This window comes from Paramisgurnus dabryanus, chromosome 17 (assembly GCF_030506205.2).
Source record: "Paramisgurnus dabryanus chromosome 17, PD_genome_1.1, whole genome shotgun sequence".
NCBI classification, from domain to species: Eukaryota; Metazoa; Chordata; class Actinopteri; order Cypriniformes; family Cobitidae; genus Paramisgurnus; species Paramisgurnus dabryanus.
This window is the reverse complement of record NC_133353.1, coordinates 25,239,214-25,257,339: the sequence shown is the minus strand read 5'-3', so window position 1 is coordinate 25,257,339 and position 18,126 is coordinate 25,239,214. Positions and strand designations below refer to the sequence as shown.

The 18,126-nt window shown below is 38.8% G+C and overlaps 1 protein-coding gene across 1 annotated transcript; it reads right to left on the bottom strand.

The window, feature by feature from the left end:
* Positions 1–10,105: 10,105 nt before the first annotated feature.
* Positions 10,106–15,007, bottom strand: zfp36l1a (zinc finger protein 36, C3H type-like 1a). Its single transcript, XM_065288530.2, has 2 exons — positions 14,829–15,007; positions 10,106–13,595 (listed from the first exon to the last, which is right to left on the bottom strand). Exons 1-2 carry the CDS (start codon positions 14,886–14,888, stop codon positions 12,528–12,530), a joined length of 1,128 nt encoding a protein of 375 aa, XP_065144602.1. The 5' UTR covers positions 14,889–15,007; the 3' UTR covers positions 10,106–12,527.
* Positions 15,008–18,126: the final 3,119 nt, after the last annotated feature.

Sequence of the window (18,126 nt, the reverse complement as noted above, 5' to 3'; positions counted from 1 at the left end):
GACATTTTAAATAATAATGAAATGCATTAAAGTAATTGTTGGTGGTCTTTGGAAAGACATTTTATCTTGGATCCCACTTGTATGATTAAAGAGAAAATAAGTGAAGGGAGGCTGGCTTTCCATCAGGACCAGCATTTAGTAACCAACTCTAAACAGGGTAATCTGACTGAATTGAAAACATAACACAGTATGTCATTCCTCAGTATTTTTGTGTGATTAGGAAACTTAAAAATATAGTTAAAAGTTCACTGGAAGTTGTGGGTGCTAAAACCTCACCAGCGATTGCACTCTAAAGTGTGACTCTGAAGGTGGCATGTAGCACATCGACTATATGTTGTGAAGTAGCTTTAAAAAAAGAATTTTTTGCGGTTGCCCAAACTTTATTTTTTGACACATGACCTTTATTAGAGTTTCCACATCCCTTCAACGTTTGACTATAATCTAAACACATCGATCACACATTCTTTGTAGCAACAGTAGGTTTATTTACTAATGGAGAGATTTTATGCTCTGTTGTATACATATGTTTATGTCAAGTTGAGAAATAAGGCTTGTGTGTACATGTGTGTTTGTGTGATTTGTCTGAGCAAGTGAGCGTGCCCCGAGGAGAGAGAGGGATGGCTGAAACAGGCCCGACTGGTTTTGGTTAGGCTTAATCTTGATGGAACATTGCCTTAGAGAATCTGTGGGGAGATTTACAAACACAATCTCAGGTTAAGTGACTTTTTTCCTTCAGTGCTCAGTTACACCGCCCGCCCAACCTCCCAGCACGTTCTACCTGCAAGCGAAAGATTAATTTTTGACACTGGATGCCATGTGTCACCTATCATAATCTTTTCAGCTAAACTTGCGGTAAGATGATCCTACTAATAAGCTCCAAAAATCACCTCTGAAAGGTCAAAACTTACCATTTTCCGAAAAATGGGAACCTAGTATACATGAAGTTAAACATAAGGTAGGATATCTATTAGAATGTAAAATACAGGCCACACACCACAAGCTTAAATCATATTTCATTTATGAACCCTTTAACAGAAATCTGCATTATTTTCCAACACACATTTTTGTACACTGCCCTTAGCAGACGGATTACTCATTTCAAGCTAGTCATAAGATAAGCCTGCTATCAGGTCTGTGTTTGTCTGTCTGTTATAACAATGTTATCGTTGGTTATTTTGAAATAGCGGGTTATCAAAGCGTGTCATTTCTTGGTGCTCACTCACAGTCCTACAGTGATAATGAAACATCCAGTGTGTGTGTGTGTGTGTGTGTGTGTTTAAAAGTGTGTGAAAGGGATGGGAACGATATTCCCCCTTAGGCATTAACTTAAGGTTCATCAAGAAGATAAGCAGCTCACAGGCCTCCAGTGCTCATGTCTGACATGTTGAAGCCTGAGTGCATGCTGAATGGCTTCTTAGCCCTCAGGAGAAAAAAGCTGAACTGAAACAAAGCGTATAGACGCTAGTAAAAGGTTGTCTAAATGATTGCAAAGAAAAAAACTGTATGCCCACATTATTGTCGAGGATTTGTGTCTTTGTATGAAATTTAAATGACCTGTTTGTCTCTCCTTACACAGATTGGAATGTGTTGTGGGAGTCGAGCTGAGCTCGAAAGTCTTATTGGATCGTGAAGGTTTGGTCGTATTCAATTACGTCTTTGGACAGGCATGAGGGTCTGAGTGTCCCCACTTGTTCCATCACCTTCATGTTCACCCCACACATACGCACGCAAAACAGCCCAGGTTTCCTGCCACCCACTGCCTGCACTTTGCCCTTTAACATCACATCAACCTGTGTCTTTCCCTTGTTAAGGTAAGTTCACACTGATAATGACGAAATAAATTACTTATGTCACTATCAGTGTTGGGCTAGTTACTAAGTATATTACTCATTACTAGTAACTCTCATAGACTGTAAAAAAAAGATGGATGACGTGACGTCACTTCCTTTCACTGTAATGAATTGAAGGCAAAAATGTCCGACCATGAGCGCTGCCATGTTATGTAAAAACGTCACATTGAAGCCAGGGCATGCGCAGGAGGAGACGCGGTATCAATCGCTTAATAAACTAAATACAACTTCTTTTATCGGTGTGTGAAATAACACAGGAATCGAAAATGAATAGTTTGTTTTATCTTCAATCTTCCCTCGAAGCTCCGAGAGTCTTGCTCAGAGAAGCTGTCAATCAGAAATGTCAATCATAACGACACGCCCTGTTTCAATAGCATCAAATTACTAGCTAAAATGAAACTTATCACAAAAATAACAATTGAACATATATCAGCATGATAACATGTTAATACCTTAATACCTTTGATAACAAATACCTTAAAGGACCAAAACCATCTTTCAGAAAATTTTATTGGAAGTGTAATATATAGTTTTATTTAGAGCCGAGTCCCGTTCATTTGCATGGAGAGGGCAGGGTTTGTGACTTGTACTGCAGCCAGCAACCAGGGGGCGATCAAAGAGCCAGCGGCTTTACTTTTCAAGATGTATGAGGCACACACGGTTACTCCTTTCAAAAGTAATATTATTACTTTATTTATTACTTTCAGCCAACAGTAATTAGTTACACTACTAGTTACATTACTTTTAATTACACACCAAAAAAAACGGTAACTGCAATCTGCTAATCCATGAAAGTTGAAATCTATTTTTTTTAAACAACTTTGTTAATTTCATAAACAGTGACATATATATAAAAAACTGCAACAGGGCTCAAGCAGGTGGAAACAACCAAACATGTTGGCAGAACGAAAAAGCGCTAACTTTCGGTGTTGATGACACTGTAAAAATGCCTGTGATGTTTTTGACCCATAATGGGTAAATATTGGACAAAACACATGCTGCGTTAAAAATTAGAAAAAGAATACTGTGGTATGTCGAGATCATTTTGTTTGTATGTGTCCTTTCAAGAACAGAAAGATTGTTCGCTTGCTTTTTGAAACGCGTCTCTCCGTGTATGCACTTTTGAGTGCACTTAAACACGCACACACACAGACGGGGGGATAAATTCCAAACGGGGCTTCGGGAAGAAGATGCAGCATAAACAGTCGCTCCACATAAAGTGTAAATTACGTTGTTTTTCAGTGCTTTATTCGCCAAATGTATTTTAATGGACTACAGTATGAGACACAGAAGTGCAACTCTCTCTCAAGTTTACACATCAAGAGTTCAGATCTTTGAAGGGCATAAGGATAATCACGTTTGATTGGAGTTGGACCTGACACATTCAACCGCATGTCCGTCTGTGAGTACAGAAAATTGCTCACTTTAGCGCCGTTTACGGTTAAATTGTTTAAAATCACTTAAGTGTTAACATTTGCAAGCCTTTGAAACACGTGCAAATTATCAACTTTCACCATATTTAAATTTACATATTAATGCGAGCCGAACAGTGGGTTCCTTTACACCGTTCCGAACTGCGATCCGTTACACCACTAATTAGTTTTAAAAAAACATGGGAGAGACTTGGGCTTGAGTAGGCTACTTGCTGGTGGCAAGCTTCTCATTTCTCCGATGAGTCTACGATGACTGGAAGTGAACTTCACCGAGTCATATTGCACAGAAATCTTCTCAAAGAACGGTATTAACAGGTTACCATTATTTTAAATAAACGATTCTGTTTAAAAAAAGTTTCTGGTTTCGTTTCTGTTCCTTGCAAAACATCAATAGTTTTTGGTTTACTAGTAACTAGTTACTGCCCAATACTGGTCATCATACACAGTTGATGTGTATAGATGTACCTACCCAACAAACTGCATCTCAAAGGCCCCTTTGCGTATGTTGCTCCAAAACGGCAAACCTTGGTAAAAAATAACTAACCTCTGATTCCCCAGTGGTTGAGAGTGTAAAACCCCCCATTACAGCTACAACATTCATCTAAACAGTTAATACAATGTTGCTTTTAACCAGCATGTTGAAGTTGACATTGAGAGCAGTTGAATGTGTTATCAGGGTGAGAAACCATGAAAGAATCAAGGTCAGGTGTTGCACGACATTGACGGCTTGTGCTTCATCTGCAGAGGTTCGAGAAAGAGCGATGCAGGAAGAACATGAAAGAAACATGGTTTACAGCTTTGGAAAGGCTGGTACTCTCAGGTTCCTTAAATGTCAAAGCCAACATCAAACACACTGATGTACTGTATGTTGCCTCAACACTCACTGTAGACGGGTGGCTTCTGCACAAGGTTCAGGAAAAGTGTGATGGAGGAAGAATATAAAAGAAACATAGTTTATAGCCTCAGAAAGGTTGTTTGTCAGTCTGGTAATCTAATTTAAAATTTCAGTAGCAATCTTAAACACCCCTATATAGTGTGGAGTGGAGGTGTTAAGATGTACAGACTTATACAAGATACCCCTCTCAAAATTGGGTCACACATATTGCTGAATTTCTATCTTTGTTGGTCATAGCTTTACATATCAACTGTAAAGCATTGTCCTCGAGCATAACATCAGACATCCACTGTGTCTTTTTTTCAGCCTGCCAGTAATAATATACGCTCAGACCCAACCCAAACAGTATGCGCAATAAAATGCACAGTAAACATTATAGATGTGACAGGACAAGTGTTTCACCTTCATCTCCTTCCATTGACAACATCTTATCTCGGTCTGTTTTACGATACATTGTGCTGTTTCAGCAGCCAGAGCAATGCTGCAAATAGAACCCAGTGTTTGGTTGCAGTCAAAACCACACTTTCCTTTGCACCTGGTTCCATAACCACCTCACCTTCATGCTGAAACCTTTCCAAACCGCACACTTCTCGAACACTTCTCTTTCTTTCGAGCTTCCTGTTGCTTAATTGGTAGAACGTGGGGCTGGCGATGCCAAGGTCATAAGTTTGAATCCCAGGGGTTGCCGATACTGAAAAATGTATATAAGATTACATTCAACTTTACAGTCATTGTGAGAAGAGAACACATACAAAGACAGTGAAATACATACATTTATCTACATTTCACTTCAGGTTGATTTGAATAAAAGTGCCTCCCAAATAAGTATTACGACTTTTATTCGGTTGTACTGTTCTCACTTTTGTATGGGTCAAAGGTTGCAGAGGTAAAGGAAACCATGTGACTGATTATGGGAACAGCCAGGGGGCCAAGGTTAATATTCATGAACAGAGCTTCAGAATTAGGTCATATGATGAGTTAAAGACAGAGAAAGAAAGGTAAAATGGATCTAAGAGATTCTGATTCTAACAAAATGATCAAAATATGTAGACCAGCTGTCACTGGGGAAACCAGTTCCTTTTATAAAGGTCATAATGTGTACCATTAGGTACAGATATGTATACATTTGGTATCAATGTGTACCTTTGAGATACTAATGGTATCTTTGAGGTACTAATAACCCCTCTCTGGTGCCAATATGTACCTCTTTAGCGGCAAAGCTGTACTAAAGGGTAGCGCCACAGTGACAGCTAGGGTACATATTTTGATAATTTTTTTTGACAGTGTAGCAGGACTGAATATTTTTGATAAAATTAGCAAGTACCTGCCATGCGAGGTAGTAGAAAACAGCGCAAATTCTAGTGATTTACCAAAAAGTAATAAACATTTAAAACAAACTAATCGCATCTAAGGACGTATAGCCTACTTTAAGATTCTCAGTATCTTAATAAAGTCATAGCTACAATTTTATAAAAATAAGCAGAAAAAAATAAGAAAAATTTAACTTTTATTCTTCCCATGACCCTCAGAAGATCCAGATGATGCAACTTCTTGCTGAAAAAGTATTGTGGAATATTCCAAGTTTTTCAGGGGGAGGGGCTTGTTAGGGTAAAAAGATGGACATGAATAAAATCTTTATGTGAAAATAAAATTATCTGAAGGATTTTACTAATTATTTTAAAGTAGGGACGGATAACTATTTTTAACTATTGTAGTTTTTTATTGTATCTATTTTATGTAAGGCTAGTTATCGCAAAGGACACTTAATTTTTATACATATAAAATACATATTTTATACATCAGTTTAGTACAGGGGCAGTTTCCCGAACAGGGCTTTTCCTAGTCCTAGACTAAAATGCATGTTTGTTAATTCAAAAACACCTTGTACTTACATATCTTAACATATATCAGGGCCATTTTTTTGTCTCAAATTTGCACACTAGAATTGTTTTCTAAGGATTGCTTGTAAAAACTACTTAAATGTCCTAATATAACTAAGGTCTAGTCCTGGATTAATGTACATCCTGTCCAGGAAACCGCCTCATAATGTCCTGAAGACCCAAATGTCACCCATTCGGGGAATGGCCCTGTATATGTTTATTCAAATAGTGATACTTGCCTTAGCCTTAGTCAAAACTGTAATTCTATTAAAGAGCACCTATGGACCTATTCACGATTTTAGATTTCCTTTGGTGTGTAAGTGCATAGATATGTATAAAGGCTATATGTGTTACGGCGGAGTCTCTAATGTCATCACCTGGTGGCCATCTTACCACAGGGCGCTTGCTCACTCATAGCATTGTGTTTTAATAATGCATGTACTTTTAAATGACCATAACTTTCTCAGTTTTCTACCGATTTTCAGTAGTTTGGTTTCTTACAAACGTTATTAATGTGGCTATAATTCTGGATGCTTTAACATGTTTCATGAAAATATTTTTTTTTTTAGTTTAAGTATGCAGTGTCATGGGTACATATTTGATGTTAATAACAAACCAAACTGTTTGAAAATCGATAGAAAATTAAGCAAGTTATGGTCATTTAAAAGTATATGCAACATTAAAACACAATGCTACGAGTGAGCGAGCGCCCTGTGGTAAGATGGCCGCCAAATACGGACGTTCCACTTAATTGGCCAACAGCGCGGGCGAGACAGCTAGCCTTTATACATATCTATGTGTAAGTGTGTATTAGTACGGTAACGATATGCAAAAGGTAAAAAACCCCAAAGTAAATGATGATGCGAGTTATCGTCTCCATCATAAATCTCTTTTTCTTGGACTACAACAAACACACGGATTGTAGGTCACAATCCAAAAAATAGTTTACTTCTTAGGATTGGTGATGTAGACAAGACCAACATTATCATAATTCATCCCGCTTCGGACTCACAGCCTGTAAGTTAACTCCTGTTAGCATTGCATTATGAGCAAATCTTTAAAACATGGTGAGTAGTGTCACATTTCCGGCTGACGTCAGAGGTATTCAGGACAATCACAACGTACAGATTAGCTGGCCAATCAGGGACACGGCACTTTGAAATCGATGAGTTTTGTACCAAATCAGTCTGTTTCAGGAAGAGAGTGAAATTTGGAGCTACAAAAATGTACGGTATGTGGAAAATAATGTGTTTTTACCCATAAACCACGCGAACACGTATTATACCAAATACACAAAATAATATTGTTAAAGTACTGACATATGCTTCCTCATTGTTTTGGTAAAATATTCCAATTTTTATGAATCTGCAGGTCTGCAAGTAAATTTGTTTCCCTGCGCAATGCCACAGACAACCAGCCAGTTATCTTTAATCAGATGTTATCACTGACCCTGGCCTTCCATTTGACCTCATCCGCACACACACACATGCTCAGCTGTGACTAGTGATACAGAAAAAGCAGAATTAGCTCATTTTGTCTATTTGCTCTACTCAAACAAAAGTCATCCATTCCAGGATAGAGGAATTTCAAAGTCTACGAACTCCACGATTGCTCAACGCTGATATACACAAGCTAAGTTTGTCACTTGTGAACGACAGCTACGTAGAAAGCCGCATATGAAGCTTTCCGGACTGTGCGCTCTCTCTCACTCTGTAGCGCAAACTACAAGCGTGATACGAAACAAAGCCCTGCTTCCTGTTTATGATGAGAACGTATCAAGTACCTATATGTTTACATGCAGATTTTAGACAAGTGTTGCAGGATGTGGCCTAGCACGAGGGTGGAGATTATGAGTACGGTGGAGAAAAGCTAAGGAGGATGAGGGTTTCTTTATATAGGTGTACCTGACAAAACATACCAAGCAAGTGGAGCAAAGTTGTTTCCATCACCTGCACAATGGAAATAGAGCAACAACAAACATTTATGAGATTGATGTTGTTGCTTCATATTCATATCATATCTTGATATGTTTAACTTGATATATATATATATTTTGATGTGGGTGCCAACAAGGTCTGGCAAAACTGTAAATACGAACAAAAGCCCAGAAAGTAGTCAGATACCAAAGCTACACTTAAATTGCTACACTGTCAGAAAAAAATGGTCAAAATGTGTACCTGAGCTGTCACTGGGGTGGTACCCTTATAGCTTTAGACCTATAGGTGCAGTTTCCCAGACAGGGGTTTAGATTAATCCAGGGCTAGGCCTTAGTTATATTACGACATTTAAGTAGTTTTTACAAACATACCTTACAAAAACAATACTGGTGTTCATCTTGAGACAAAACAATGACACTTGATATATGTTAAAGGGGACAGTTCACAAGACTTTTTTTTAAGATGTCAAATAAGCTTTTGGTGTCCCCAGAGTCCGTGTCAAGTTCTATCTTAAAATACCATATAGATAATTTATTAAAGCATTGTTAAAATTGTCACTTTGTAGGTGTGAGCAAAAAATGTTTTTGGGTGTGTCTTTTTCAATGCAAATGAGCTGATCTCTGTACTAAATGGCACTGCCGTGGTTGGATAATGCAGATTAATAATCCCCTTCTGACATCACAAGGGGAGCCAAATTTCAATAACCTATTTTTTCACATGCTTGCAGAGAATGGTTTACCAAAACAAAGTAACTGGGTGAATCTTTTTCACATTTTCTATGTTGAAAGAAGCACTGGGGACCCAATTATAGCACCTAAACATGGAAAAGTCAGATGTTTGTGATATGTCCACTTATCAGTGCAAGATGCTTTTAAAGTAAGGCAGCTCAAACATGCATTTTGACTGGGAATAGGATAACCCCGGTCTTGGAAACCACCCCAAAGAGTTCATATTAGTACCTCAAAGTACATATATTGATACCAAATGTACATATCTGTACCTAATGATACATACAATAGTGGAACCTTACTTTTTTTTTGACAATTTTAGTATATACAATATAATATTGCATACAAACATATGATTATACATCTTTTGTCAAAACTCACTCCACCTTTTAACATTTTGCATTGAAGTGTTCACATACCCTCTCGAGCACAGGTGCAAAAAAACCCCACCAAAATAGATGCATTTTATCACACCAACTATAAGCATATACTCCACTAACATTTAAATACCATAAGGTGTCCATATGTTATCTTTCTGTATTTTAATAGTGAACAGTATAGTTTTATTAATGTTATATGTATATATTTTATAATTTACAGTACACTTTAAACCTATTATACTTGCATGACGTGTTCTTAATAAATGCCACCTGCTTTTATATTTTCTGATCTAATGACATTAACATTTGAACTTTCACCGCAGCCTCCTGAACCTTTGAGATCCAGTGTCACTGTATGTAACTGTATGTGTAAAAGGGGATTTTTCTGTTAACTTAATCTATTTAAGAATAAGGTTATATAACGGCCAGACATTTTTTCTGTTATTTTGATGTAATGTCCCAAGCTCTGACTTCTCTTCCCTCATTGACTGTACCATTTCAGCAGAAACCTGGGAAACAGATTTCCCATTAGGAACGCTGTGTAATCAGAGATACCCAACTGGAGTTTGACCACAGTCAGGTCAGTACCCCACCAAATCTTTTGCAAACTACCAATGAACACACTCCTCACAGAAACTCCCTCATTACAAAGTAAACCATGGGCCATAATGCTTGATCACCGTTGCCAGATACTCAATGATTGGGAAAGCCATAATAGTATTGGTTTTCTGTGAAAATGTCTCTTAACCAAATAAGAAGTTTGTGTGCTTTTCTCTTCAGTGGTCACTCATGATGATGAGTGGCTCTATAATTTAGCATTAGGGTTGAAATGAGAATCTATCTTCTGGCAGCATTACTGGCCAAACACTTATTCTCTGCATTATTGCAATGTTTACACCATTATTAGTTTTACTAAAATTTTAATAGCATTCAACAAGACATACATTGTTATCGTTTCCTCAAAACAGCCAAGAACTTACACAGAATGAAACTCCAAATCAGTTATTTTCTCAAAAATATGGGTTTTTATTGGCTTTAACTGCAATCAGTCATTACAAAAGAGAGATCAACCTTATATAAACGCATAGAAATTACTGTAGTGAACAGCAATAGCTGTTTAATAAAAAAAATACATTCAACTCTTAAGATACTTTCTTTGTGTCTATACTGTTAACCAACTTGGACAAGCATTGCTTACACCACTAAGGATACAAGCAGAAGTCATAAAAAGAGCATTGCAGCTTTTTTAAGGCAAAGAATATTTGCTCATGGAATGTGTAGAGGCACTTTATATTTACACACTGGAAGCTCTTCAATCCGAAACACAGAACTTCAAACCCATAAGATCACAATTATTGCCTGCAATTCGTCATATCCACTACATAACTGAAGAAACTGCTTTAACACTGGAGGTTTATTACCTGCAACATCAAACCTTAAACTTTGTAACAAACAAATCACAATAATAAAAATGCACTTCATGGTGGTATTTAAAATGTGCGCATGTTGTAAGGCCACGAAACTCCCTGCATTTCAGTTCAACTCAAATTTATCGAAAAAAAATTGTGCAGCTAATTTCTTCCCCTGTGGCATTAAACATACGATTTTTACATCAAATGTATTGGCAATCCAAGTTTGTTTATTACAAAACATAATTGGTTCAGTACTTCAGAATGTGCCATTCGTGGGGACTAGGCTTGCCTCAAGTTAAAAAAAAATAAAGTATGGGGAAGGATTTTTAAATGGAGTTTTTTTAAATAACTATTGATGCTTTGTGTAGGCTCAAATATCAAGGAATGATTGTATAGTAGTACTGATTTTGCAGTCAAATATTTGGGAAAAAGAAATGATAATAAATCTACAATAAATAAATCAAATGCAGAGATTTTTTTTGTTTTTGCTTTAAATTAATTTTCTTTTAAGTGTAGTTGCCAACAAAACTCATTGTAGTACAATATATTAAACTGTGAAAAAGAAAGCTGACAAGTCTTCACAATCTTAAGATTAATACAGAAGATCATAATTTAACATAAAAGAAAATATATTCTATCGTTTCATTATCAAGATAAATACAAACAAAATTAACAAAAAAATGCATATGATCACCAATAAATATGTTTTTGATAAGTTAAATAAGCAGTGACAAGCAAAACCTTTTGTTCTCAAAAGGTTTCAAACAATAACAATAATAACCATAATAATAATAATAATAATATTAATAATAATAATAACAATGACCATAATAAAAATAGGAAAACCAAGAGGTGGATAGATGATGAAATTACAAAGTGCTCCTGCGAGCGGAATCTACGGAAAAAGCGTGCTTGCACGAAGAACTAAAGTGAAGCTGCAGGAGGCTGAACTGCATCCTGGGAATGATGGAATTCCCCCTCTGCTTGCTAATGGCCCGAGGGGAGGCAGCGTATTGAGGTGGGCAGAAGAAAGAGTTTGTCTCAAATGTTTAATAACAAGATTCCCTTCCCAACAAACGTTAAGTAACCAGCAACTAACGGGAAATGGGTGGCAATGACAAAAACAACAACAAACAAAAAAAACGTAAAGAATTGTTCAGTTTTGAGTGGTGACGTCTCCCATCTCAGGGTTTTGTGCTGGCTGGCTTTATGAGAAACATGAAGCATATAGCACCCGATTAAAAAAAATAATACGTGCCTGAAATATTCCAGATCTCCATTCTCATTTAACCCTTATGAGAAAGTCCTTCCTGCAGTGAATCTGCAGTTCAAGGGAGGGAGAGCACACGCACTCAAAACAAGAGCTACATAATCAGGCCACATGGAACAAAAAATATAAAGAAAAAATTAAACAGTGGTCCGTTCACCCCAACACTCAAGACCATGCACCTGTCTTTTGTCACTATTCATTACACTCTTTTACCTTTAAGCCGGTCTAAAAAAAGACAGTTGTGAAAAGTCCAAGCATGACACTCGTGAACTTTAGTTAGTTATGAAACAGCGTCCTTGAGAAAAGTGGTAATTTTCAAAGCGGGGGGGAAGGGCGCAGATCTCTGCCTTAACTGTGCCGCTGGCTTTGCTACACTTAGCACCTGGCACAACAGTCTCATACCTCTCACGATTAGCGTTTTGGCTAATCCGCTTCCTACTCTGCATGTTTGGCACAGTCACACCGAGAACACAACGGGGGCTCCATGACCAAGCCCCTGAAAACAGAACAGTGTTGAGGCCGAGAGAGTTTTAGCTTGTTCTGGTTAAAATGACTATTCAAAAAGAGACAGATCCCTTAATTCGCTGCATTGAGACACAGAGGCGATACAAGGAAGGAAGTCTACGGCGTCTAGAAGGCCAGAGAAACGGCGAGAGGTAGAGGGAGTGCTAGCGTCTCATCCTCTCTGCCCAAGACTGCTGCATGCAGTGGAAAGGGGAATGGGGGTCTGGCTCAGTGTGCTTTAGTCATCAGAGATGGAAAGCCTGCTGAAGATGGGCAATCGGCGGGTGGTGTCGAGGACAGGTGATTCGGAGCCGCTCGTACTTCCACCCGAGCTGCTCTGATAGCCCTCTTGGTCAGAAAGAGAGTCTGGTTGGCTGGATGGAGACTCAAAAAGTTGGGGAGATTCTGACATGGCTCGAAAGTAGTAAGAGGTTGTGGTTGGGGAAGATGGTGCCTGGGTGGAGGGGTCAGAGCAAGATATGGGCACGCAGCCCAGGCCGGGGCTAAAGAGGTTGGCCAGCTCCTGGCTGGAATACGTGAAGGGGTTGCTGCTGGGCCACTCGAGCAGCTCGTCGGGGGAAAACATGGGTGGAGGGGTGACGGAGGTCGGGCTGTCCCTTAAGCCTCCAGAGCTGGGGAAGCCCGCAAAACTGTAGCTGTGTTGCAGCCGTGGCCTTTCCATCTTATTGGAGGTGGAAAGGGGGGACGGGGTAGGCGGTGGTCCACGGCGCTCCTCCGCATTGTGAATGAAGTGGCACCGCGGCCCATAGGGGCAGAAGCCGATGGTGTGGAATGTGCGGCAAAGCTCCGTCTTGTACTTGGGATGGCGGCTCAGGCTTCGCAACTCGTGAATGCCATGGGCAAACTGGCACTTGTCACCGTACTTGCACGCACCGTTCTCCTCGAAAGGCCTGCACAACTCGGTCTTGTAGCGACTCGAGTTGACCTGACTGTTGGGGCCTCCAGGGCCCGAACACTTCTGCAGCAGGCGATCCCCCGTCTCGGAGAAAGAGCGGTCTCGAAGTCGGTTCTCTTTGTTGCTGCTGCCGGTGCTTCCCGTCCCTAAACCGAGCAGGGACTGATCTGCTTTAGCAAAGTTCAAGAACTGGTTTTGGTTGAGTTTGGTGCTGGCCGAAGTGATAGAGTGCCGGCGCTGATAAACCCCACCTGTGGAGGGTGTCCCTACTGCCTTCCTGTCCAGCAGGCTCCCAGTGGGGTTGGAGATGGGCAGATTTGCCCCCGTGCAAGGGACAGAGACAGGGTGTGGAGTACTGAGGATGTTATTATTATAGTTCAGCATTTTGTTCTACAAAAGAAGAGAATGGAAGACGAAAATTAGGAAAATTTAATTAAGCTTTTGAATTCCACACAAACAAATATCTTTATTCCATCTGGGCCAGAAACATGTTTGGATGTCTTTGTACAATTGCGCTGACTTGATGTTAAACCTTGACTAAACACAGGCACATACAACTGCAAGTTTGGCACAATGCCCACTAAAGGAATGCTTGACTACTGTACATGTCAGACATGAGTAAACCCAACAACACTCTGTCTGGGACGGTATCAGAAGTGAAATCACAGTCTGGTTACATTAAAAACAAAACTACTGATGCACGTCTAAACTTTTCCATGAGAAAATATAATCCTTAATGCACAGGGTAGAAACATAACCATGCACAGGTTTATTGTTGTAATTACCATTAAGGGAAACATGTTAACCAGTATTCATAACAGTGACTGATCAACGAGGCTCAAAAAGTTACAAGTTGACTTTTAAGAGAATAAGAAAGAGGATCAGATTATCAAGTTTGGTAATTTATTTTTAAACTGACACATATTTTAAAGTACACCTTAGTCAACTTTCATTACCAGTGAGATGATTTCAGTACAGTGTCCATTAAAAGAGAGTTATATGGATTATGTATAAAGACATTTGGTTACAAAAAAAGGTCAGATCTTTGTAACAAATTCTTGTTTCACGCAACAAAAACTCATTAACTTTTGACAAACGATGTTCAGACTACAGTTATGGATTAACCACTGAAAATATCAAGTCATATTTTAGTTTAGCTCGATTTTAAGTCACTCCTCCAAGTCAAAGTTTACAATGAAATCACGAGGCTCAAATACAAAGCGCTGCGCCATTCATATAAAAGTTTATACACCCAAACAATTTTGTACAGTTTGCCTTATGGGGCGGCAAAACCGGTTGCTCCAATTTCACACGATAAACAATTTGAAACAGACATTGTTGTGAAGTCACAGCAACAGATTTAACCGAGCAAGCCCAGCAGGGAGTTTCACTGGATGCATGGCCGCAAACAGCAGTAGGTCTGTATTGCTAAACTTTAACCAAAACTATTCCGGTTGGCAGAGTGGCCATCAAAGCAAACTGTCGTTTTGGTTAGTTAATACGAGCGCAAATGTCAATTCAAACTTAAAAACAACGCACTAACGTCAGATAAAACTTACAAACAAGGCTTTATCGTTCACATTCCACCAGACAAACTGTCCATATTGAAACTTTTCCACGTACCTTGTTGTTGATGATCACTTCGCTAAAGTCGAAGAAAGGCGATACCACGGCTGTGGTCATCTTCCGATCGAGTATAAGTCAAACTTAGCGAGAGGAATCGGATGTCTTAAATTGTCACAAGTTGTGTAAACTTTAGTTGCCCTAATAGAGAACCCCCTCTGTCCTGCTCCGCAGCGCCGCAATGCCTTTTTAACATACCCGCAGGAGGAGCTAGAAAGCGTCGCGACACGGGGCGTTTCTCTCCCTGCCGAATCGCTGCGGCGTGTTCATATTTACGCAGAGTTGTGCAGAATGCCGGTTTATGACATCAAAGCAATGAGTCCCTCTCGCGGTGTTTTGATGTGATAGGCTGATTCGGTCTGCGCAGCTCCGCATGAAGTCGAACGCGCCTGAAGTTTCCTTCAACTTCTGTCTCTCTTCACAGTACAACGCAGCAAGCAGCTATACAATAACAAACAAGGAAGCTCATGGTTAGTTGTTTGCTTTGTTTTGTGTGAATCTAAATAAACCTTTTTATTAACAATATAATAGCACAACATCGTTTATAATAGCACAACATCGTTGGTGCCATGTTAATAGTTTGAATCCATTAAATTCTTATTTTACATGCACTACATTCCGATTCCATTTGTCAGTGTTCTAAAAAATATATATATTATTTATATATTATTTCTGCTTTTAATAGCCTATTTTTATACGAAAACTAGTTGTTTTTTTTGTAATTACGATAACTTAGATAAGAAGTAAGGGGATTTTGAATGTCCCATTTCTTTACATTGGCATTGTTTAATTCAAAACAACGTAACGGCTTTGTTTAATTTTATACTAAACTGATATTTGTTCACCAATATTTGCACACCTGCTTGTTATTAATGTACACGTTTTATTTCTTAAATCTGACCCGTGGGACTTTCCGGTGAGCTGCTGGAACATTTAACCCTTAGATGACCAAAAACCCACAAGGAACTTTTCCTGCAATCCCACTTTAACATTAGACACACACCCACGGACGCACGCGCGCGCGCGCGCACACACACACACACACACACACACACACACACACACACACACACACACACACACACACACACACACACACACACATTCTGGTTTCTATGTTTTGTGGGGACATTCCATAGACGTAATGCATTTTATACCATACAAACTGTATATTCTATTCCCCTTACCTGCCCCATTCCCTAACCCCAACCATCACAAAAACCTTTCTTGTATCTTAGATTTTCAATAAACATCATCTTGTTTGATTTATAAGCTTGTTTCCTCATGGGGACATCAAAATGTCCCCACAAGGTCACAAAAACACTGGTATTCCTATCTTTGTGGGGACAATTGGTCCCCACAACGTGATAATTACCAGGTACACACACACACACACACACACACACACACACACACACACACACACACACACACACACACACACACACACACACACGTAGGCTACTGCCAGCCATTTTTTTTCATCTATTAATCCTACATTGTGTTAAGTTTAAACTGATACTTAATATTAATTTAAACTATAGTTTAAATGTACATTAATTTTATGTTGGCTTAACAGTGGTGTCATTTGTAGTTTTTACAGTAGGCTATGTTTAAGAAGAATTCATATCAATATTTTTTGCAGAATAGAAAAAAAGAAGAAAAAATCAGGCCTAAGTGGGTAAAGATGTTTACCCCAACACAATTAATGACAGGGCTAGAACTGGCCTTTTTATCTTTAATGCCATTCTGTATTTGTTTTAAACGTAGAACAGGACCACTTAGCATATAACGTTTTCCCTAAACGTTGGAGGAGGGGTATAAGTTGTGGAAGATTTTCATGGGATGCTTGTTACTTGTTATATCGCCCTAAGGCCCTGAGCTGTGTATGGGGTGGAGGAGGACAGTAGGGAGGCTGGGATCATAACATCCCCCATCTCACCACCTCCTCTTAGCCAGAGGTGAAAGTTTGAATGCTTTAATAGTGTGCATAACATAAAAAGTGTAAAGAAGACCAAACCTGAGGTTGAATGGAGGGATAAATGTATCTTCTCGAACTTTTCTCAGCTTTTCTAATAGCAGTTACCTTATTAATATTTTGATAATGTGGGAAAATAAAGCAACGAGAGTTATATATTACATAACTCGTTTTTCACTTACAGGCTATATAAAGTCCGGAAATATTCTACTTCAACTTAAGCCTAAAGCCCCAAACCAATAATAATTTACATAGCATCAGAAATATAAATACAAATGTATTTTGATAATGTGTATGTCACTGTTTATGCAAATCCACATTCAAATATTCATTGTAGTGGTTGTGACGATTTGTGCAGTATTGAGTATTGACCTGTAGAGGGAGCACTTCATGTCAAATCTGTGCTTTACTCTTCTTTTGGTTTTCCTGTTCATATCTGTGCAGGAGATATAGGAGTATTAAACTGAAATATATTTAAGTATGGAGGGAGAACATGTGAGTTTCTGAGAGATATTTTATGTGGTAACCGCCCCAGTAGTACATGTGAGCTTATATCATATGATTTCACAGCAACAGATGACAGATTTATCCCTTAGATTAATATTTTTTTACATAGATTTTACTTGCAGCTCATGGGCAAGTAGAGTCTAGGATTTTGTCCCTCTTTCATTTTTCACTTTTCAAGAAGTCTTTTTAAAGGCTAAGGACAATTAAAATGAGACTAAATTAATTGTCCATAAAGCTTGGCCGCAGTAATGTTAGTGGTACACCACCAGACCTCTCCAGTCATGTTTTCCCATGCAACTCCTCTAACAGCTTTTGCCCTCTTTCCTTTTTATAGAGCGCTCCAGCTGTACAATCAGCTGTTTGAACAAGAGGAGATTAAATAAGATGAACAAGATGCTGAAACGTTTATTGTGAAACTCTACTAATGTTGTATAACAAGATTATTTTCCTACATAATTTTCTGTTATTTACCCTTCTGTCCTATTTTCATTGAGTTGATTGATAAACTAGAGAAGGGGATGCTGGGACAATACAGGACACTGGAGAATAGGAACTGTTGGAATTTAGTGGGAAAAATGTTCAGGATTTGACGATAGGAAATAGTAAAGTGATAAAAATATGATTACTTATGTAGAATTTCCTGACTGGCAGGTTTTCGTGTTGAGTTTAGCAAGTGAAATGTCAGGTCCATTTCCTCTCTGACCAGCTTTCCTGCCCTGCAGCCCAGCATGAGGAAGACTGGAATGTCCTATCTAGGTCAATTACTGTCATGAGAACTATTTAGACAGGATTAGTTTTCTAGGTAACACTTTA

Coding starts and splice junctions, on each gene's coding strand:
- zfp36l1a (XM_065288530.2), bottom strand. CDS start 14,888: ATGACCACAGCCGTGGTATCGCCTTTCTTCGACTTTAGCGAAGTGATC. Junction 13,596..14,828: donor AAGTGATCATCAACAACAAG/GTACGTGGAAAA, acceptor CTTCTTTTGTAG/AACAAAATGCTGAACTATAA.